Source organism: Punica granatum, chromosome 5, assembly GCF_007655135.1.
Source record: "Punica granatum isolate Tunisia-2019 chromosome 5, ASM765513v2, whole genome shotgun sequence".
NCBI classification, from domain to species: domain Eukaryota; kingdom Viridiplantae; phylum Streptophyta; class Magnoliopsida; order Myrtales; family Lythraceae; genus Punica; species Punica granatum.
The window spans coordinates 770,376-791,976 of NC_045131.1; the positions used below are offsets into that span (position 1 = coordinate 770,376).

At 42.1% G+C, this 21,601-nt stretch overlaps 4 protein-coding genes and 1 long non-coding RNA gene across 6 annotated transcripts; 1 reads left to right on the top strand and 4 right to left on the bottom strand.

Annotated features, from left to right (window-relative positions):
- Window positions 1-3,356: 3,356 nt before the first annotated feature.
- Window positions 3,357-4,427, bottom strand: LOC116208249. Its single transcript, XR_004157024.1, has 2 exons — window positions 4,070-4,427; window positions 3,357-3,808 (listed from the first exon to the last, which is right to left on the bottom strand). It is a non-coding gene; the product is annotated as an uncharacterized LOC116208249 (long non-coding RNA).
- A 30-nt stretch (window positions 4,428-4,457) lies between these two features.
- LOC116208248 (1-aminocyclopropane-1-carboxylate oxidase homolog 1-like) lies at window positions 4,458-7,000 on the top strand. The gene is made up of 2 exons (XM_031541595.1): window positions 4,458-6,216; window positions 6,467-7,000. Exons 1-2 carry the CDS (start codon window positions 5,905-5,907, stop codon window positions 6,617-6,619), a joined length of 465 nt encoding a protein of 154 aa, XP_031397455.1. The 5' UTR covers window positions 4,458-5,904; the 3' UTR covers window positions 6,620-7,000.
- A 166-nt stretch (window positions 7,001-7,166) lies between these two features.
- LOC116208247 lies at window positions 7,167-11,737 on the bottom strand. Of its 2 annotated transcripts, none has more exons than XM_031541594.1 (9): window positions 11,417-11,737; window positions 10,380-10,500; window positions 10,153-10,253; window positions 9,782-9,907; window positions 9,583-9,703; window positions 9,339-9,423; window positions 9,065-9,178; window positions 8,930-8,959; window positions 7,167-7,559 (listed from the first exon to the last, which is right to left on the bottom strand). In XM_031541594.1, exons 1-9 carry the CDS (start codon window positions 11,591-11,593, stop codon window positions 7,553-7,555), a joined length of 882 nt encoding a protein of 293 aa, XP_031397454.1. In that variant the 5' UTR covers window positions 11,594-11,737; the 3' UTR covers window positions 7,167-7,552. The 2 variants fall into 2 exon arrangements, with proteins under 2 accessions (XP_031397454.1, XP_031397453.1); XM_031541593.1 differs by having other exon boundaries at window positions 8,920-8,959.
- A 1,297-nt stretch (window positions 11,738-13,034) lies between these two features.
- On the bottom strand, window positions 13,035-17,224 carry LOC116207136 (proline-rich receptor-like protein kinase PERK8). Its single transcript, XM_031540002.1, has 8 exons — window positions 15,456-17,224; window positions 14,856-15,266; window positions 14,639-14,725; window positions 14,429-14,499; window positions 14,203-14,279; window positions 13,921-14,068; window positions 13,632-13,793; window positions 13,035-13,538 (listed from the first exon to the last, which is right to left on the bottom strand). Exons 1-8 carry the CDS (start codon window positions 16,420-16,422, stop codon window positions 13,326-13,328), a joined length of 2,136 nt encoding a protein of 711 aa, XP_031395862.1. The 5' UTR covers window positions 16,423-17,224; the 3' UTR covers window positions 13,035-13,325.
- A 1,567-nt stretch (window positions 17,225-18,791) lies between these two features.
- On the bottom strand, window positions 18,792-21,535 carry LOC116207135 (probable endo-1,3(4)-beta-glucanase ARB_01444). The gene is made up of 2 exons (XM_031540001.1): window positions 21,397-21,535; window positions 18,792-21,240 (listed from the first exon to the last, which is right to left on the bottom strand). Exon 2 carries the CDS (start codon window positions 21,229-21,231, stop codon window positions 19,018-19,020), a length of 2,214 nt encoding a protein of 737 aa, XP_031395861.1. The 5' UTR covers window positions 21,232-21,240; window positions 21,397-21,535; the 3' UTR covers window positions 18,792-19,017.
- Window positions 21,536-21,601: the final 66 nt, after the last annotated feature.

Sequence of the window (21,601 nt, forward strand, 5' to 3'; positions counted from 1 at the left end):
TACTATATACGTACATTAATGGAGTTGATCAAATTGTGACCATTATTACTTTGCACTCATTTTCAGCTGATAATTTTCGTAAGTTTTCCTCTTCTCAGTTCCCGTATAATTTAGTTATTCATGAAGTGACGAATTCAATAACTAGGGAGGACGTATGGGTGGAGTGCCAAATATAGCCCTTCGCTGATCTCCTGCTCGTTTTTGACAGTAATGAATGTTGTTGTTGTTGTGAAACACATTCGAGAATATAAACATCAAGGTGGGGTTGTTTGGCCAATTGAACATTGGTGTGTTTGGTGAATTGATTCTTCCGAGTCATTGCAAAAAGAACACGAAAGAGAAATGTTGAGACCCCTAGTAGCAAGTTATGCTGCAGTAGGCAACTGATGATGCATGAGGAACCAAATGAAATGTTGGACTTTAGGGTGAGCTTTGATCTTCCATATCCAAGACCATTCTTTATTGGACCTGTTAGGGTCCCTGCCGCATGTAAGAGAATAAAGCTCTTTTGGTGGAAAAAAGTCCATTGGCAGAATAATTCCACACAGTTTTGTCCAATCCCCCCCTCCCAAGGCAGCTGCGAGGGACAGTTTGAAGCATGGACAACAGGCTGTCTGGGAGATGGAAGGACAGTGAACTGAAGTCCCAGGAGCCGGTGTCATCGAGGAGATCAGAGACCCTCAAATTGCTTTGAGTCCTATTTAAAAGACCATATATGTAAGTTCTTAAGGCAACATCTCATGTCCAATGATCAAACCAGAGGCTAATATTGTGACCCCCAACTATCATCCGTTTGGTGCCCAGGCAGCAGAGCTGCGCACCAGCATTTAAAGCTGCTTTGTTAAGAGTGTTTGCAGTAGATCTTGAGGCCACACCTCTCATATATTTCTGCCTTATGACCCTAGCCCAAGGGCGATCATCCTCATGGACTCTCCAGGAAAAATTACCAAGGAGTGCGAGGTTTCGGTCCTCAAACCTGGTGATCCCAAGCCCTCCTTCCCCCTTAGGAAGGGAGACATTGTCCCTATTGACAAGGTGGAGTTTTTTGTGTTCTTGCGAGGACCCCCAGAGAAAATTTCTGCTAAGTCTATCGAGAGGTTTACAAACTCTCTGAGGGAGAAGAGTGCACTGGATGACGTGAGAGGGAAGAGAAGCAAGGACAGAATTTATCAAAACAACCCGACCCGCAAAAGAGAGTAAACTTGGCCGCCAACCAGTAAGCTTGTCCTTAAAGCGATCAATTAAGAAATTGAACGAAGAGGAGTTGGTAGCGGAGATATCCATAGGAAAACCAAGATACTTCCCCGGGGAGATGGACTCCTGAAGACCAAGAGCATTAGAAATGCGAGCTTTCATGGCTAGGGAAGCATTATTGGAGAAGATCACACGGGATTTCTCAAGGCTAACTTTTTGGCCAGACAACCTACAGAAAAAAGGTCTAAAGTGCTTTTTTATGGAATTGCAGGTTTTCATGTCAGCCATACCAAAAAGGAGAATATCGTCTGCAAAGAATAAATGAGACAAAGAAAAAGATCCTCTAGTGAGTTTGATAGTATCCCAATTTCCACTAGTAACTTCTTGCCCACTGAGGATAGAGAGGAGTTTCATAACAAGGATAAAAATATAAGGGGATAGAGGATCCGCTTGGCCAATGCCCCGGGAAGGAGAAAAGGAGTTCAATTTTCCTCCATTAAAAAGAACACTAATTTTTGAAGAGGAAATGCATTTCATTACTATATTTATAAAATTTTCGGGGATGTTAAACAGTGGAAGAACATTCAATGCGGTCAAAAGCTTTTTCCAAATCTGGCTTGAGGATCATAAGACCTTTTTCTCCTTGTTTCTTCCGGAAAGCCGTGTGTGCTTCACGAAACAATACAACATTGTTTGAAGCGCGGCGACCCGGAATGAAACTCGATTAAAAAGGAGAAATGAAATGATCTAGAAAGGGGCGAAGGCGCCCCACAAGAGTCTTGGTAATGATTTTATAGCTAGTATTGCAAAGCTAATGGGGCGAAATTGCGAGATTGTCTCGGGACTGCACATTTAGGAATCAAAGAAATGAGAGTATCATTAACACCATCAGGAAGTTCTCCACACTCAAAAGACATTTCGGACGAAAGAGATGATGGAATTTCCAGCAACCTTCCAATGTTTTTTTTTTTTTTTGAAGAAAATGGGATGGAGGCCATCCGGCCATGGAGCCTTACGGGGCTTGAGATTCTTCAAAGCACCAAGAATCTCGGTATCGGAAACAGGACCACTCAAAGCAGGAACAGCCTCATCAGGTCAGGGATATGATGAGAGAAGCATAAAAAATCAGAGAGACTCGCGGGGCAGGAAAAAAGACCAGTGGCGTAAAGGCTGATAAAGAAGTCATTTATCAGATTCGAAAGACAGGAGGGTGATGGCTCAATAAACCATTCCCCAACAGAATTTCGCAAACCGGAAATTTTGTTTGTTCTTCTATTATTTCCTTCCATCTCAGGGACCACACTGGAGGCAGTCAATTTGCCAGAGCCACTACGATCGAATCTTAAGGAGCCCAAAAAGCGTGCAATTTGACTGATCCATAAAGTCCGAAAGCCTGGCCCATGAATATATGGAGTGGGCTTAGATGACTGAGCCTATTTATCCGGGCCTAAATTCTATTAACTGCAGGCCCAAACAGATCCCACCGCGTTCCCCGCACTCTCTTTAGTTTGTTCAAGATACGCAAATATAAAGATGACTCGTAGTCAGCATCATCTTTTCTATTCGGTGTGTACTGTAATATATCAAGTTCGAGTATGGATTTAACTCTTTAACTTATATATTTTTTTATTCATATTCAAAATTTTATTCAAAGAAAATAAACACCGAATCACTTAAATGATTTTTTTTATCGATTGCAGTGGCATCATTGAGGGAAAGGTAAAAGGAACTTCTAGTTCCAGCTTTTTCCATTTTCTTTGAAAAGGCAGGCAGCCTCCCAATCAGTGCTCATTGTCACGTTCTCGTCTCAATTACGTTTATAATTCTCTAGATATTATTACTTATTATTGCCGATTTGCCGGATTGGCATATTGATTGACCATAAATATATAGACGCGACGCAATGTTAATAGACGTCCACATGTGTGCTAAAGAATAGTTTATTAACGTACGGCCGGCTTCAACACGTTCCCGAGGGAAGGACTAGTAATAGACCTTCCGGTATTTAATTGTTTAGTTGAGTCCTCTACAGTACTCCTAATATTATAATTCTTCACAAAAAAAAAAAAACAACAACAACGCAGAACTTTAATTTGTAGAGTGACCGAACAGCTAGCAGTCTTCATCGCGTGCGTTCACGCGAGATATAGATCATATTCAAATTTAGTAAAGTAAGAAACCAATATCGATCGACTCTGGTGGTTTCTTTTCTTTTATTCGGCAAGGCAAATACTGCAGGAACAGCTTACATATACATACATACATACATACATATATGATACATACATAACACGATTTTATTCCTATTAAGTTATCCAACATTAGTCGAGTATATTACTCAATCATACTCTGCCTCTCCCGCGCACCACGCACGCATGCAGTATTTTTACGTCCTATCCATCTTTGTTTTATATGATATATATACATATATGCGTGTGCGTGTGTATAGGAGAGGCTCTTCATTACAGCTATAGTCTACTAGACGTATGAGAGAGAGAGACTATTCACGGCGGAATACAGCGGTGGTACGGGCGACACCTCTTCAGCTCCCCGGTAATTGCTGATTGATCTTGATCAGCTTCCACCTTCTTTGTAGGCCCATCCACATACTTCTCTGCAAATTCAGAACCAAACAACTCATTATCACCATATAACAGTCGTATATATGACCTGACCATGCATCTTCTGATCCCTCGTCCCCCGGGCTGAAAAGGGAATGGCATAGGCTTGAATAATCGAGCGAACATACATATCTTGGTGGTAAAAAATCTGGCAGCACAGAGTTACTCAAACGAGAAGATAGAGCTAGAATCAGGCTGATAGAACAGGTACAGGGGAGTTACACACACGCACGAGATTGCAGTAAGGATTTTACCTTCCTCAACGAGTGCTCGAGCTGATGCGGAAGCTGGAGCGGTGGATATGAGAATAAGATGCGTGCAAACTAAGAGCACGCATCCGACTACAAAGGCCTTCCTCATAGTCACTGCTGATGCGTTTGAAGTGCAATATAGTATTCTTCTGGTCTCTTTTCTTGAGGGTAATATACTATATAGAATATATATGTAGCAAGATGTGAACGCCACTCCCTTAACTTAATTATTGACTAGATGCCCCCCAGGCAGACCAATTTATAGGGAGCTCTCCGCCACATGTAATGAATCGTAGGGATATCACTATATGTTACGTGGAACCATGAGATTTTAAAGTCGGCTCATACCGCTAAGATATTTCTATGTTCTTACTAAGCTTATAGATCTTTCTCATAATATAATATAATATAATATAATAATAAAATAAATATAAGGAAGATGATCTGTGCAGTAATTGAAAGCTTTTCGTTGGAAAGTTTGGCATCCATCCCCATCGTAAAATGGATAGAGTTGAAAAATATACAACGAATTGAAAAGGACGTGATTAATTGACGCACGCTTGGGTAATAACTCCTAATTCCATACTCAATTTGCTAGCCCCCCTTTTTTTTATATGGTTTCAAACACTTACACGGGTTCATGACTACAAGTCGCTGCCGCTTGAGACTCTGAGAGAGAGAGAGAGAGAGAGAGAGAGAGAGAGAGAGGGAGCCTAAGTCTGCTTCTGCTTGTTGATGAGTATTAACCATTACACTATATTCTGCTCGTTGTGATTTGATCATATCAGTTCAAATTGTGAAGAAAATGGCAATGACTGAACCCTCTGATGCCATGGTCGGTATTGCAGCAAAGTAGGACCGGTACCAAGAGTAGAAGTCTTTTGACAAGTCGAAAGCCGGTGTCAAGGGCATAGACGATTCCGGCATAGTCAAAATCCCAATAATGTTTATCAGGCCACGGGACGATATTGTGGCTGATAAATCCGAACAATCTGCTGCAAATTTCGCGGAATCGATGCCGGTCATTGATCTTGACAGGGTATGTAGGGTGCCGAGGTAGTTTCTGCGGTGCTTGAAGCTGCAAGGGATGTAGGGTTCTTCCAGGTGGGTGAATCACGGCATTCCTGTCAGCATTTTGGACGGTGTGTTGGCCGCGCAACCGGTCCAGTTGATGAGCTCCCGAGGGATGCGAAGCTGTGCTACTACAGTAGGGAACCCATTAGGAGGGTTCAGGAACTTACGGAAGTAACTGTTTTAAGAATCTGCGTATTCTGTTCTTACTGGTAGAGGTGGCTGAATTTACGTGTGGGGCAACTATATTTATTTATTTATTTAAATGACAAGGGGATAGTTTTTTTTTTTTTGGCTAACCCGGGCATCCAAAGCTTCGTCCGACTAATCTCCAGGATTTCGTGAACTCCGGCGACGTATGGAGCGGGTAATCACGCCAAAGGCGCTCCGGTGTCCCCAAGGGGATTCGAACCTGAGATTGGGTGCAAACTTAGGCACACCCAAACTCCTTGGGATTACAAGGGGATAGTTCTGTCCTTGCTGGTTTATTTTCTAACATTTTATATTAAAAAAAGAAAAAAAAAATGAAATACTATGATGATTGTCTCAACAGAAAAAAACCGAGGCATTGGATCTCCTCCAACTTAACATTTCATATCCGGTCTACCTCATTCAGAATGGAGTGAAAAAAATGGCGTGGTAGTAGACAATCATGCCAAGATGAAGTTTGGTCAGATTGTATTTTGATTCTTTTGGGCCTTTGGGAATCTAAGAGCAAACAAATCATACCACTGTTGAGTTTGATTCCCCTTTGGTTTGGCAGACACATGTTCATGGAGTATTATTCTAAGCGAACCAAGTTATTGGGGAAAACATTGTTCGACTTGCTGTCCGTGGCACTTGGGCTCTTTCCTGATTACCTCGTAAATATTGATTGCGCAATGGGGCATGTCGTTCTCGGTCATCACTACCCACCATGCCCGGAGCCTGAATTGACTTTAGGCACCACTAAACCCAGTGATCCGGACTTCCTCTTCAGGACCATACGGGTGGACTTCAAGTTCGATATCAAGATCAATGGATTGATGTTCGTCCAGTGCCCGGGGCACTTGTTATCAACATTGGGAGATCTCCTGCAGGCAAGTCTTATTCCAAGGAGTTTTTTTTTTTTTTTTTTTTTTTTTGTCTGAAGATGCATCTGAATGATCTGCGTGCTTGAATCATCCTCTCTTGTCTGGATGCCTTGCTACCTGTTCATTGCTTACAGCTTCGTAACTTTTCCTGTGCTAGCATTTGATTATATGCTACAAGACTAGGCCTAAAAAAAGTATGAACTAAATCCTTTGGTCTAAATTGCTGAGTGAGTAAAAATGTGCCTTTCTATTGCAGCTGATTTCAAATGACTTGTTTAAAAGCGAAGAGCACCAAGTATTGGCAAACAGAATAGGGCCTAGGGTCTCTGTAGCCTTGTTCTTCACACTTCATCTATACCCGACCACGAGGTTGTGTGGCCCCATCAAGGGAGCTGTTATCAGATTCTAATCCGGCTGTATATGAGGACATCACACTTTCGGGAGTTCATTTCGCACTACGATTCAAAAGGACTTGATGGCCGCTCAACATCGACACGTTTCAGGTTGCAGGGGTAGTTTGCTGCTGCTCAAGATGCCTCTTTACTTGCAGGTCTGGTTGGGAGGAAGGATCCGGTTGTAGATTGAGTTTGTCAGTTATATTGTCTATAAATAAAAGCTGCTGTTGTGTTTACAAAAGATTGATTAGTGTGTTATGGCAATTCCATTATGAAGATGAGGTGAGTGAGCAGACGCCAGCCGATCTCTTATGCAAATAATTGCAAACGTAATTCTATATCTTTATTTTATGCTAAAGAAGCGAAGCAGTTTATTATTGTATTTGTTGCAGGATGATCCGGTTGGCCCTAGGACTGGTTCCTCTATTTGTTATCCTATTTAGCCTGCAAGCACAACTACTAAATGCCATTACCATCGTTGCTTCGCACATGAGAACATTAGCCACACAGTATAGTTCACTGCTGTGCAGAGCTTATGCTACATTTTAATGGATTCCCCGGTTCCAAGATGACAAATAAATTATGCTACGAGCCCGTAGAGATCAAAATAAAGTGGGAGACAAGAAGATATGAAGGAATTAGTAAAGCATTACACTTTATACTATCCATGAGAGGCTGCGCTTAAAAAGCGACGAATCTTAAAATTCGTTCCCCCCAACAAATTTGAGCAAGGACTTAGGAGTAGCATAAATGCTTTTTAACCTTTTACTCTGCCACTTCCTATAGTGCTTCTGCGACACGCTACCTTAACCACCATCTCTGAGCAGTGGAGATTGGACTGCTCAAGAATGGAGCATGACGCTGAACGAGCGGATTAACAGTCCTCCCAATCCTGGCCCACACGCTCTGATGGTAACCAGCTGTTGGTGGTGCATGATACATGAGTTTTAACAGCTGCAGGAAATGACACCAAGATCAAATTCCTCATTAGACCAGATGAACAAAACAACTCCTTCCATAACTCCCTATATGCAGGTCACAGTAGCTAGGGAAAAGGGCAAAATAAAATCCCATAATTGTGGGAACAAGTAGAGAGATGATTTCACCAGCAAAAGCATTTAAGATCTTAATGATTGACAAACCAGAAATATCATACGCTGCTAGTAAAAGCAGCCCACGCTTTGCCGTGAGGATAATTTCACAAAGAAATTTGACCTTGACCAGCAGCTATCTATGTTATATTTAATTCGACATCATAGTAATCTTCTTAATTTTTATTATTGTTCATGGTTTGATATCTTCCATAGATATTTCACCATGCGATTGGAATCAATTTGAGTTATATCATCCTAAAATGTCACGGGATCAACTAATGCAAAGTTGAAATAGAAATAGAAAATTCAGAGAAAGGCAATCTAGGATATGAAAACTTAAAGAACAAAAGGAAATGCAGTATGCTAATGTAGATCAAGCTTGCATAAGATTATGAGGCCTCGTTGACCAACAATATCATGCTGCCTATTTTAATTCACATGTTTCAATTTGAGCCGTTTCTTCAATGATTATCATTGCATAGAAGAATTCCATCCGAGAATATTTTTACTTTGTTCATAGAAAATAAAAAATCACATTAAGTTTCCTAATCAATTTAGTCTAAAGATTTGCAGAAATTCATGGTATCAGGAAATATTAAATATCTTTTCAATAAATTTCGGAAATGAATTCTATGAAGTTTTGAGGTGTATATAATCATGATGTATGCCTTTAATTTTCCCTTAACTGAATCCTTCACCACCACTCCTCTACAACCAACCCCCCCCCCCCCCCCCCCCCCCCCCCCCACCCACCCAAAACCCCAAAAAAAAAAAAAACCACCGGTCCCCCTCCTCTTAACACAGAAATCGTAACTTAACTACGTATATTTCAAAGTTATTGATTTGACTTGGATGTTGTATAGAGAACTTAATATTGGGTTCCCAAGATTCGATCAACTCCCCCTCATTTTCTAAATTGGAAAAGATTCCACCACTTAACTGTATTAAAGGAAAATAAATCCACCTCTACTCTCTAGGAGAGACATCTTCACTCTCCTTTGCTACAGATTGTACTGTATAGAAGTATTTCCGGAACAATATTAGTAGAGCAGAGAGAATTTTAAACTTTTAACCGTTACATGTTTATTTCTTCTTTACTCCACTTTCTCATCCCACCAGAGTTATGCAGGACTATTAAAGTCAGTTAACATGCCCCAGAGCAGAAGCTTAGAAACTGAGTCTCAATGTTAAAAATTAAATTAAAAGTGACATGGATGAACCTGCCAGTACATGAATGTTTGTATGATGTTGCGCTGCCAACTGCACAAAGAACAACAAATTGACTCATGAATAATGTCATATATGCAACTATCAAGAAAGCCAGCTCCGATAATTGGTTTCAAGGGAAGTGCTCAGGCAACATACGAGAACAAGGAGACAAGTAGAAGAAAGCCGAGGCCAATCTCAGCATTGGAGGACAATATGCTAAGCGTAGTTGTGTTGGAGTCCACCCACACACAAGGCTCTTCCAAGTACCTCCTAGGCACCAAATACCAATCAGTACAATGAACTACATGGAAAGTATATTACCCTTAATTTTCCTCAGACAGGTCAATATCTATTCGAGGGATATTTTCATGAATAAGTCATGGGAAACTCTGATGATTAAAATTTTTCCAGCAAAGAAGACATATCTTACCCATACAGGGAAGAACGGCTGAAGTTACGCCTCAAAAATTTTGCCACATGCTCAACAGCTCGACAAAGAACAGGAATTAAAGCAACTGTACATTAAAACATGAGAAAATTGAAAACCCAATAAGAATCAAACAGACTGGACTTATTAAAGAATGAGTCCAGTATATTGGGAGAAGACAAAGGCTGAAACAACATATTATAGACTATTTATTCACGAAAAAAATCATGGACTAAGTGGTGCTCACATCTGAGATAAAGATGCGAAGTAACAAATGTCAGGCCATAGATTAAGTATATGAAATCCTTAGTTACAATAACTGTCTGAAAGTACGTCTGCAAAGCCTGCATATTCCATGCCCTGGGTTTCTGCAAAAATTTGATTCATCAATAGAAGTACAATAACGGAATAAGCAGGCATATATCAAATAGGGTCAGAAGCCCTACCCCATATGAGGAATACAAGGAATACAGAGAGGAGCACAATGTGCCCAAAAAGGAAAGGCGGTAAGCTCTATTTGAAAGATTTTTAGGCACCATGGGAAAGATTGCAAGTAGAGCCACAACCAACACCTGCAGGAAATAATATAATAGTAAGAAGATCTACACAAAAGAGATCTGCATAACTAAAACAAATAACACATAGTTTCTTTTATTCCCCCACCCCACCCCAAAGAAAACTGCCATGGAAACCTAAAACTCATGTGAACATTCTGATAATTTTATATTCTTGTACATGCACAAGATAAAACATCTACAAAAAGAAAAAAGAACAAAGGCGGAGGGTGGGGCTTGGAGGAGGAAAGATAAAACTCTACCCAAGCATTAACAGAAAATTGGATGGTCGATCTATCCCAACGCAATGAAGTTGGAGTTGGAGTTGAAGTTGCTGATGCACCTGCTTCCCTGGTGGATGACCCTGAAAAAACGAAAGTACATTCCATGAAGAATTGGTGATGCAGGTGTCTTTCGAGAGGTAAGAGAGGTGTAGATAACTATTTATTTGAATCACACGAGTTAAGCAAAGGTAAAAAAGAGATTATACCTGGCCTTTGAGGTCCAGCTTGTCCACCACTTGTTGCTGATGAAGAAGACGATGCGGTAGATTGCCTAGCCGGCTGTGATGAACTACCTGAGGACATAGCCTCCACTACAAGCTCAGGATCCTGCATAGATTATCAACACAAATTCAATTATCTTCTAGCATATCTGAATAAAATGGCATAAGAATCTCATGCCTACTCATTTAGTACAGATTGCAACATATTAGATGGGTCATGAAACGCACAAACTTACTATCTATTCAAGCCAAGTCACACAGTGACCATTAAAATCTCGTAAGACCACAATAGAATAGCAGGAAGAATCCCAGGCAGGAAAACTTCGTTACATCGGACAAAAGTTACAGAAGGAGAACCTCGATCCTTGCGAAGGTACATCTTAACGTTACCATCTTTAATAAAACGTGAAAGATGGACCTGGTGCAGATAGAAGAGGCACATTTTCCAAAACCTTTTTTCTCTTTTGCACAGGTGCATGGAGTAATCTATGCAGAGTCAAACAGAGAGATAACAAGGCTACCGCTCATGATGGTGTTTCCAATCAGGAAAGACACGGGAAGTAAATTCGTGATCAAGAGAAAATAGTTACTAACCACTTCCACAAACAATGGAATCCAGTTTCGATCAAAATCAAGATAAAAAATTACAAATCACTGAGATCCGTCACCTTAACAGACCTATTCAGCACATAACTCTAACCAAACGGAATGCCAAACCGCACTAGGGAAAATCAGCATTAACAATGAACAATATAATTCGACAACTTTAAAAACTAGATGGAAATGGCATTCTCAGTGTTAATCCATATGGACGAGCTACTTGAAAGGCACACCGATGTTCGTCTGTTCAACAGGCCAATCCACAACGGAGACGAATCGAATATCAAAAGCTCAATAACCAAAATCAGCACTTGGAAGAACAATTCCTTAGCTGAATCGAACGGCCATCGAAAAGAATCTAGGTCAAAAGCATTACTTCAGACTGAGAGTGCGGGAAGTCAAAGGCATGCTCGAAAACTCACAATGAACCGCTGGTAGAACTTGCGCTTGAAATGGTCGATGACGTCGGAGCGAGATGCCATGTGAGGAGGAATGAGGATGTTGGACCAGTAATCGGCCCATCTCGGGTCGTTCTCGTAGTCGTAAGCCGCCGCCGCCGCTTTCTTCAGCTTCTGCGGATCTTCCTTCTCTTCTCCCATGGCTCTCTCTCTCTCTCTATCTCTCTCTTCCTTCCTCTCTCTATCTTCCCGGCAAAGTCCAAGCTCTGGAAACAAAGAACAGCAAACAAACAAACACACACTCACTGGCTCCCCTCCCCGAAAGTCTCTTCGTCTTCGTCTTAGGATAGAAGGGATTATGAGGGCATGCTTGGATTCCCGAACGTAAAATTTTAGCTTTTTACTTTAGTTTTAATTTTAACTTTAACCCAACATTTTAACTCAATACATTGCACAACAAAAATATACATTCATCAAATCAAAAATTTTAACTTTAACTTTAACTCAACACACTACACAATAAAAATACATATTTGTCAAGTCAAATTTATAATCACATCTCATTTATCATTTTTTACAATTAAAATTAAAATTACTTTAATTCTGAATCCAAACGCACTCTAATAACTCATCTTTTGACTTTTAAAAGGGGAGTTATTGAAGGATAATGTATCACTATAACTCATTGTAGCTTTTCAACCCGTTTGATTTGACAATAACATTTTAAAATAAAATTTAATTTTAAAAATGATAAAATGAAATAATGATGTTGTAAATTTATTATAATGAAGTTGTATTATAATGAAATGGTATAAATATATATATATATGAGGCCCACCTATTTAACTTTTAATGAGTTATTTTGTTTGGTTGTAGATAAAATTAAGTTAAGTTATAATTTTAAAATTACACTTATAAACCAAACGAGCCATTACATTTTAATCACACCAATTTGAGATGTTACAAAGAAATAAGAAGATCAATCATTTACATAATATTATAAAAATATTTAAGAGTCAAGATCTTTTTTAAAATTATTATATCATTCATTTAATGAAATTTATCCCAACATAAATTATGAAAATTTAAAAAGTTCTCCATAACCTATCTCATTCCTCCATAATCTATCCCACCTCAACCCCCATAATATTTCATAAGATGCTATCCAATCAAAGTGTAAATGTTGGTCCTGATTGTAGCACCAAAACCTCGTCGTGTGGTTGCAAATGTTAGTCGAGTACATACAGCCTAAGGGATTGGAAGAGTGAAAATTTCGATTGCAAAATTTCTTACTAACAAATTTTCAGTAAATTATAATACGATTGAAGCACATATAATGATTACAAGCACATATACGACTCCGTAAAAGAAATAATAATAAATAAATAATTCCAAGAGAAAAGTAGAACTAATTGATTTACTAAGTTGCAAGCATCGCATTACTTTTTATTTTTTTTTTCACAATTCAACAAACATAATCAGTACTTTCTTTTAACTATTTATTACTTTTTAATTTTTTTTTTATAATTCAACAAAATAATTATTACAATTCCAAATAAATATAATTATTTAGAGTTGGAATGGAGTGGAGTTAAAATCCTAAAACCCTAACTCCACTCCATTCCCAACAAAGCCTAGCAAGTCAAGAAAGAAGGACCCTCGGCTAGTATAATAGAACATGAAATGAAAGCTAGGATACACATATCAAATTGATCATCGGTGAATCATGTCATCAAATCAAATGATCAAGAAATGAATGCACACTCATCCCATGAGTTCATTAATTACAACGAATCGTGAGCCCACTAATCGGGGTGAATCGAGGGTCTCAATGCTGATCCAATGGCAAGTTGCTCCTTGTTTCCCGACCCGGAAAGCCCCATTTCATCCGGTTCAAAAGGACTGATGAATCCTCCTGCTGCTGATAACTTGTTTACATACTCTGATCCCCGGATCCTCGACTCCTCCAGCTGCTCTGAGTGTGGTTAAAGAATTCGGAACTGTAGTCTTGACTACCGAATGCCATCCTCCTAAACATTCTTATTTGCGCAGACTGCTCTCTTGAGTTGAAGATCTCACTTTGGCCCGGTCTCATACCGTTGCTGAGATCCGACAGCTCATCTAAAGAATCTAATGCCCTAACCACCTGTGAGAAGAATAAATTACAAATTCAATTTTGTCTGATGAAGAAAATGAAACATGGGATAATAAGGCTAGACTAGAAGGCAAATATGCATACCTGACTCATACGTGGCCTTTTTGTAGCTGAATGCCGCACACAAGCTGCAGCTGCCTCTATCATTCTAAACAATTCACTTGCGACATAGTTATTCTCCAGCTTGAGGTCTACCACCCCTTCAAAGTTCTCATCCTCGAGTGCTTGTGCAAGCAACAGTCGAGCCTGAAGAAGAGGTAAATGTAGAATTAAAACGGGGCAGGTGTGATTTGATATAAAATTAAGCAGGAATTGTTAAAGGGAAGAAAATTTATGTGAATCAATGAACCAGCAAAGAATATTTAGCTGTTACCCATTCGACTAGACTCTCATCACCCAGGGGCTGAGAGGCATCCACTGGCTTACGACCGGTAATCAGCTCCAAAAGCACAACACCAAAGGAATAAACATCGGATTTCTCAGTCAACTTTCCACTAGTAGCATATTCTGGAGCCATGTATCTATGTTCACCAATGTAAACGATTAGGGGATTATACAAGGAAAACTAAAATGAAAGCATTTCTAAACCTATAATTGATCATGCTATAAGATTCATTCATTGTATAGAATTATGGAAGGAGGGACTCATGAATACCCGAATGTTCCCATGACTCGAGTAGTAACATGTGTATTAGAATCCAATGCCAATTTTGCCAAACCAAAGTCTGAAACCTGCAAGATGAAGGGACTCTTTAAGGGAGAAAGGAACTGTCGGAACTAAATGAACAAACAAAGATGTCCTCCAGTCTCAACTCAAAAGTTTATAACAGATCATAATTTCTGCATCCCGAGAGAGAGGGAGGGAGGGAATATCCACTTACTTGAGCGTCGAAGTTGTTGTCGAGAAGTATGTTTGATGATTTAATGTCCCGGTGAATAATGCGAGGATGACCTATCAAAATAAAGGGCACATTAATAACAAGTATATGATGTCCTCATCAACCAACTAGACCCCGTGTACTTTTGGACAGTGAGAAAGTGACTGAACTGCATTTGAACGAATTAAAATGTAGGAAAGAGGAGAAAATTACAGTCTTCATGCAGGTAAGCGATTCCACGAGCAGCACCAGCAGCAACCTTAACTCGGGTAGCCCAATCAAGAACTGGCTGCCTTTCACCTAAAAACGTGCAGGACAAATATAGATATTCACCAATAAGAAGCAAAATGAGATCTAAACACCCCCCCCCCCCCCCCCCCCCCCCCCCCCACCCAAAAAAAATAATAAAAAATTCAGGAGCATGTCTTACCATGAAGATGGTAGTGAAGGGTATTGTTCGGGACATAGTCATAAACGAGCAACCTATGCTGCTCCACTATGCAATAACCCACCAAAGAAACCAAATGGCGGTGGTGAACACGGCTTATAATCTCGACTTCCGCCCTAAATTCCCGCTCTCCTTGTCCACTGCCTATCTTCAGCTGTTTCACTGCAACTTCTCTCCCATCTGCAAGAACCCCTTTGTACACGCAACCAAATCCACCTTCGCCCAAAATATTGAGGCTAGAAAAACCATCTGTCGCATGGAGTAGTTCCTCATATGTGAACCAAGACCTTGAATTGTTTATGGCCCCTTGCTCGGATGGCGAGTACATAAAATTGCTGCCAGAGGCACTCCCTGCTAGGACCACCGGAGAATGGGACCTCAAGAAAACTGACTCTGCAATGAAAATTGGCAGCAGTGTAAATCTTATCACATGACAAACGATGTAAAAACTGACATACCAACTCTGTTTAACATTCACTGAGAATAATTGAAGCTAATCTAAGTTTGCAAGGTAAGCTCCTACAAATGTCTTCGAGAAAAACATCAACAAGGACAACGATGTTTTAGAGTTCAGATCTATACCTGAATTCTGGGATGACGCAAATGGAGAAGGCATGTTGAATTTGTACCCGATATTTGACTGTTTATTCTTTCTCTTCCTCCTTTGCATGAACCAAACAGCCATCACAAGAAGACTCAAGACTACGAACCCAACGACGATTCCAATTGCAACTGCTCCACCAGTCTTTAGTCCCCCAGCCGTGGAATTTGCATTCACAGTTGTGTCATTGGTGGACCTAGCAGTCGGCTTCTCGGTTGGAATAGAAGGCAGGGGAGGGCCGGCTGGACTTGCAGAAGTGGACGAATTACTGGGAGGGGCAGGAGGGGAACTTGCCGGTGGCTTGGAGGTTGAGGGAACCGAGGGTGGAGAAGGCGGTGACGATGAGGGAACCGAGGGTGGAGAAGGCGGTGAGGATGAGGGAACCGAGGGCGGAGAAGGCGGTGAGGATGCAGGTCCCGAGGGTGTTGTGGATGGAGCTTCTGATGTAGGGGCAGGTGGTGGAGACGGCAAATTTGCAGGCGACTCCGGTGGAGGTGAAGGCTTGGAGGAAGGTGGGCTGGGGACATCTGATGGGGGAGAAGGGGAAGGAGGAGAGGGTGAAATTGCGCGAGAAGGAGGAGGGGGAGAAGACTGCGATGTGGGGGGAGCTGCCGCAGGAGGTGGCTGGGCTGCTGCCCGGGGAGGGAGGCCACCAGCCGATGGTGGTGGCGGTGATGTCACAACTGGAGATGGGGGTGAAGATGGAGGAGGGGCAGCAGGAGGGGAAGGAGGAGGCGATGCTGGCGGAGGTAAAACAGTTGGAGGCGGCGAAGCAGGCGGAGATGGTGGAGGGGAAGGAGGCGGAGTGGAAGGCGGGGACTCAGGAGGCGGAGAAACAGCAGCTTGGGGTGGTGGGGAAGGGGTGGAAGAATTGGACGGTGGAGAGGTGGAAGCAGAAGGTGGTGATGCCAGGGAAGGAGGAGGAGAGCCACTTGGAGAAGAAGCCATTAGCTTTCTCCTGATCTTTCACCCACACTTAAAACAAATAACAACAGTCTGTTCCTAATTTTTGCTAATTCCTAAACCATACCCAAGTTTGGATCTCGCATCCCCCCAGAAGATTTATAGCAATGCAAGGACAGCAGCATTTGCCAGACCAATTCAAGACAAGACCAGACAGAGTCAATCATGTCGGAACTCCATTTCCATAAGCAAATTCAACCAGTTCTAACGCTCAATCAGCTTCCGCAGTCAATGCCCTGTTCAAGAAACACTTCCTCGACCACAACCCGCAATTCCAAGCTCAAGCAAAAAAAGCAGATCACAACAGCCCAATCTACAAGACCCAGTTCCCCAAACTGCTAGATCAAAACAGCCCAATGTAGAAGACCCAGTTTCCTAAACTGCTTTCACACTCGGCCACTTGACAGGAATCCAAAGAACAAGGGCAAATCAAAGCGGGCAGAGGCAGCAAAACATCATTACCTCAGCTCCTGTTTACAGAGATCAATAGAGAGGGGAGAGTGATCTGAGGTTGACAGGGTTGAAATCTTGGTAAAGAGAGCAGAGGAGGGTTCGTTTCTGCTTGGGGAAATTTGGAGAATGGATGTGCAGTGCAGAGGGGCGACGTGGGGGCGACTTCCTTCGTTTTCCTTACTTGTTCTTCGTCTTCCCCTCCGCCTGAATAGCGTTCTCGCATGTGGAGGGAAGGGAAGATTAGTAAATTCAATTATGGCATGTTCTCTCGAGGTGGAGCGACTGACCAGAGCAGAGCATACCCTTTCAACTCTTCTCTGCTGTGCTGCTCCTATTTTCTTCCCTTTTTTTCGTTTCTCTTTTTTAATTTCTACCTATATCTCAGTAAATTCCTTTCATTTATTCCAGCCGAAAAGGACAACTGGAAGGAATTACGGCGGAAATTGTTTTTCTTTTTTAAATTTCTTTCCAATTAAAATTTTAAATATTAAGGAAAGTGAGCATAGTGCAGTTTTATATGTGAAGGACTATCGGTACTCTTTTATCAAATGTTCTACTTCCTTATAATATGTTCATAGTCAACCCTTTATAATCGAGAAAAGTTTAATTGTAAATTTGAGCTCAATAGGCGTCTTTAAATCGTTACCATTACTAAGTGGAAATAATATAATAATTTTAAAAATGTCGAGTACGTGCAGTATAAATGTATGTAGGTCTGATGTCTTACACCGACCAAAACAAGAATGAATATCAGTCGAATCTACAAATATATTTTATTATGAAAGTTGGAGTCGGGAAGACATGGGAGGCCCATGCCCCTGACCTGTTATTATAAATTGATTATCATAGTATTCAGCAAAAGAATTGATTATTATAGAAGATAGTGTGTAAACTGCTGTAAATTAACGCGATATTAGGTGGAAAAAAAGAAGAAGGAAGAAACAATTATCAGAACAACAATCAGTGAGACAGACGAGCCACGTTGGTCAACGCTCCCAACGTTCGCGATAAAGAATAAATATTCTTCTATTCTACTGCAGCCCTTGACTTTTCCTGAATCACATCCTCTCGGGATCTCTACATTCCCACTTACAGTAATTTATTTATATAGAAAACGAAAATACTCGATCATCACTTGCAAATTATCAACTTTTTGTTCATGACCTTGGAGCTCGATCGATTTGTCGTTGTTTTCCTTTTCTTCTATCAGAATGTCTGAATTCTCGAGCACAGAACGACTGGCCGTTCTGTGCTGCAACTTGCAACTTAAACAATGAGTCCCAACTGTAATGCCACTGGTTTGTTGAGCTAATGATGGAAAGAAGATGGGCTTTCTTTTCTTGCAGCGAACACTATACCCAGCTGTTGATTGCAATAAACAAATTCATGCCTGCAAATATGGAAGATATGAAAGATGATGCAGTAAACTCTCATATGGTAATTAATGCTCCGTTTATTTACAGAATTTGATTTTAAGATTTTAACTCTAACTTTAACTCTATTCACTACACAATAAAAATTAACTCTTCAAAGTAAAAAAGGTGAGTCTCATACATAAATCTACATACAACTCCATTATACTCAATTCAAATTTTAATATTAAATTCTCGTAATTATTCATTACATTTTCACACTTTTTCTCATAATTCAACACCATAATCATTGCAACCCAATTAAAATCAAAATCAACCAATTAAAATCAAAATCCAACTCTCAAACCAAACGCAACCTAAGAGATTTCGAGTTTGATACTTAGGTGAGATCACCCATGTCCCTTTACTAGATATTAGTGAGATTATCCGTGCCCCTATACTAAATATTTAGCATTTATATTTCATTGTAATAGATCATGAAATATGCCTGCAAATAGTTAAAAAAAATATATTCCAAAGCTCTCATGGTTAGGTAATAAATCAATAAATAAATGCCCTCTCATAAACCCAATCACTTTATCTGTACAGCAGCAAATTGAAATACAGATGAACGGAGCAGATGGAATAAAGATCGACAGAAGCAAAAGGATAACAAACTGCACAATCACTTTATTGTAGAATAAGCAGATAGCTGACAATATGATTGAAGCAATGCAGTATACTAGCGAGACAGCTCATATCGAGGCACTGAAACTCAGTGACAATAGTGACCAAACCAGCAGAACTTCCCGCCTCCCTTAAATCCGACACCTTCCTCATCAACTCTGCTATGTATCCACCACAAGAGATTTGACAGCGAGTTCCCGTTGTCGTGACCCTGTAGGTTCCGGACCCTGTCCAGTGCACCTTCTCTGTCGTATTCCGCTTGCAGGGCATACACAAACCCTTTCCACCCTTCTCCAACTCCCTCCCTTGCCAGAGCTGGGTAAGTCCAGTTCACAAGCTCCCGGGCAAACTCGACATCGGAGAACAATACCTCAGTGATTGGCAACAAAGGCAGAAGCTGAATCCCGAGCCTGCACTCTCTCCACTCTGGCGGGGCAAACCAGAGCCCGCTATCCCTCTTGTTGGCCCACAGGACACCCACTACTCGATTTTCCCTAGTGAAATCCTCGCCATACAAGCTGTCGCCTCCCCTAACATGCCACCAGGTTTGGGCTGCTTGGATCTCCATCGAGGTGAGCGTCGACCCGAGTGTGACGAGGTGAGAATCTCCATAAGCCAGGCCCATCAGGGCAGCTGAATAGTACGCATTCACTGCCTCGCTCGTGCTCTCCTGGTTCCTCCCATCGGCGAATTCAGTCAGCCCACCAGCCCACGAATGCAGCTTATAGAGGTCGAAGCACCTCAAGCGTGGGTAACTAGAATTCGATCTCCGCCCCAAATTCATAAAGTCTGCCATCAGGGAATACGCCTGAGGCCGGTATCTCCGACCCCATGCAGGGTCAATCTTTGCAAGCACCGCAATTGCATAAAGGAAGTAGCCCAGATGGTAATGGTGATCATTGTACACTCCGAAGCCAAAATCTGCCCCCGAGTCCGCTGACCCCTGTTTGGTCACAATCCCACCCCACTTCCTCTCGTACAGGAATCCATTCCCATTAAAGGTCCCGTCCAACCACGGCTCTATCGTCTCCTTCAAGAACTGCCTTATCCTAGGGATCACCTCTAAAAGGCATACTTCCTCCGCAATCAAAATCAGCCTTGCCGCTCTAGCGATCAACTTCCCGTAGAAGTACGAAGAGTTCGTGGTTATCTCAGCTGAGTTTAGGCCCTCCACATCCCTGTAAAGGGCCGAGACAATCTCACCATATGATTCTTCCTTGATGCCCCTAATGGAATGCCAAGTTACAGAGACAGGATCAGGCTTCAACACCCATGAATCACCTACGACTCCAACGAGATCACCATCGATGCTACTGTACCTAAAACTCTCTAACACACTGATCTCGCAGTCGTCGGGAGAAAGCAGCCGAAGGTGGAGGGGGTGTGCTAGCATTAGCAAATCACCCCACCCTCTCTTCTGCCATTTATACTCCACGCAGAAGGGCTTACTCAACGAGGCGTCACCGGAAACTGGATAAGAGGAGCTGAACCTGTCGAGGACGGACTCGTACTCGGGGCCGCGCGAACCATCGGGCACGACTGCGATCCTGATAATGCCAGAGTACGCAGCGGAAGTGATCGCGCTAAGATCATGAGCAAGATTGACCGGCGAAGAAGTGTATACGATCCAAGTCTGATTGTTGTTGAGCTTAACGGTGTGCCTGGTAAGGGAACTGTTGGAGGAGAGGGAGAGGATAGCGTGGATGGTTGAGATCGTGATCGGAGTTCCTCTGGAGACGGAGCATGTGAGGAAGGGGCTGCCACGGACGAGGAAGAACCTCAGGTTTGAGTCTGGGAAGTCCAAGGTGACACTGAGGTCGCCGAAGGAGGAGATGACGTGGCGGCCGGAGCTGGGGCCGTGGTCGGGCGGAGCAGCGGCGGAGATGGTGAGATCGGCGTTGAAGACCTGGTAGAGGAAGGCGGAGTTGGAGAAGCGGGAAGGGTAGGAGAGGGAGAGGGAGGAGAGGGAAGGCTTGACGAGGTAAGGGTGGATGTACTCCGGTACGTCGCCGTTTTTGAGGGTGAAGTTCTGGAAGAAGGAGTTGGTGGGCAAGGGAGTGGAGAGGAGGGGAGGAGAGAAGAAGAGGGAGGGTTCGGGGAGGACCGACGATTGGGCTGCGGGGAAGAGGAAGGGGAAGTTAGGCGGGGGGGAGGCCATGGGCGGCGGCTCAGGGGGCGGCAGAGGAGGCGGGGAAGACGGCGGAGGGGAAGGGGGCTTTGGTGGAGGGCTCCTGCCGCGTCGTTTGAATGGCCTTGTTACTTCTCTCTCCACTTTTCGCAGGATTTTTCTCATATTCACCATGACCGCCCGCTGCCAGTCAACGCACAAATTAATAACGATGACAATTTTTATTTAAAATAATAATAATAATTACCAACAAATAAAATTTAAATGAAAGTGCAAGTTCGTTGTATGCACGAGAAAACAAATTTCTGTGGATAGCATAGCAGGATTTGAAAACTTAACCGGTAAGTATGATCAACCGACAGAGAGAAACACGGAGAATGAATGAGAGAGGTGATTGAATTGGAAGTGAAGCTCGAGAGGCCCTGCCATCGACGGCATTATGAAGGTTGAGGAGCTAGGAAGATTCAGGCAAAGGATAGAGTGACAGAAAGGGTGTCCGATACCTTGGAAGCAAAGGAATCGTGCAGTGCCGAAAAGGATTATG

Excerpts from the sequence above, each read along its gene's own strand:
- LOC116207136 (XM_031540002.1), bottom strand. The coding sequence starts at position 16,422 with ATGGCTTCTTCTCCAAGTGGCTCTCCTCCTCCTTCCCTGGCATCACCA. Across the intron at positions 15,267-15,455 it reads TGCGTCATCCCAGAATTCAG|AGTCAGTTTTCTTGAGGTCC; the intron begins GTATAGATCTGA and ends TTTTCATTGCAG. Across the intron at positions 14,280-14,428 it reads ACAACAACTTCGACGCTCAA|GTTTCAGACTTTGGTTTGGC; the intron begins GTAAGTGGATAT and ends TTCATCTTGCAG.
- LOC116208247 (XM_031541593.1), bottom strand. The coding sequence starts at position 11,593 with ATGGGAGAAGAGAAGGAAGATCCGCAGAAGCTGAAGAAAGCGGCGGCG. Across the intron at positions 9,179-9,338 it reads AGCCGTTCTTCCCTGTATGG|GAGGTACTTGGAAGAGCCTT; the intron begins GTAAGATATGTC and ends TTTGGTGCCTAG. Across the intron at positions 8,960-9,064 it reads CTACTTGTCTCCTTGTTCTC|TTGGCAGCGCAACATCATAC; the intron begins GTATGTTGCCTG and ends TTCTTTGTGCAG.
- LOC116207135 (XM_031540001.1), bottom strand. The coding sequence starts at position 21,231 with ATGGTGAATATGAGAAAAATCCTGCGAAAAGTGGAGAGAGAAGTAACA.
- LOC116208248 (XM_031541595.1), top strand. The coding sequence starts at position 5,905 with ATGTTCATGGAGTATTATTCTAAGCGAACCAAGTTATTGGGGAAAACA. Across the intron at positions 6,217-6,466 it reads CATTGGGAGATCTCCTGCAG|CTGATTTCAAATGACTTGTT; the intron begins GCAAGTCTTATT and ends TTTCTATTGCAG.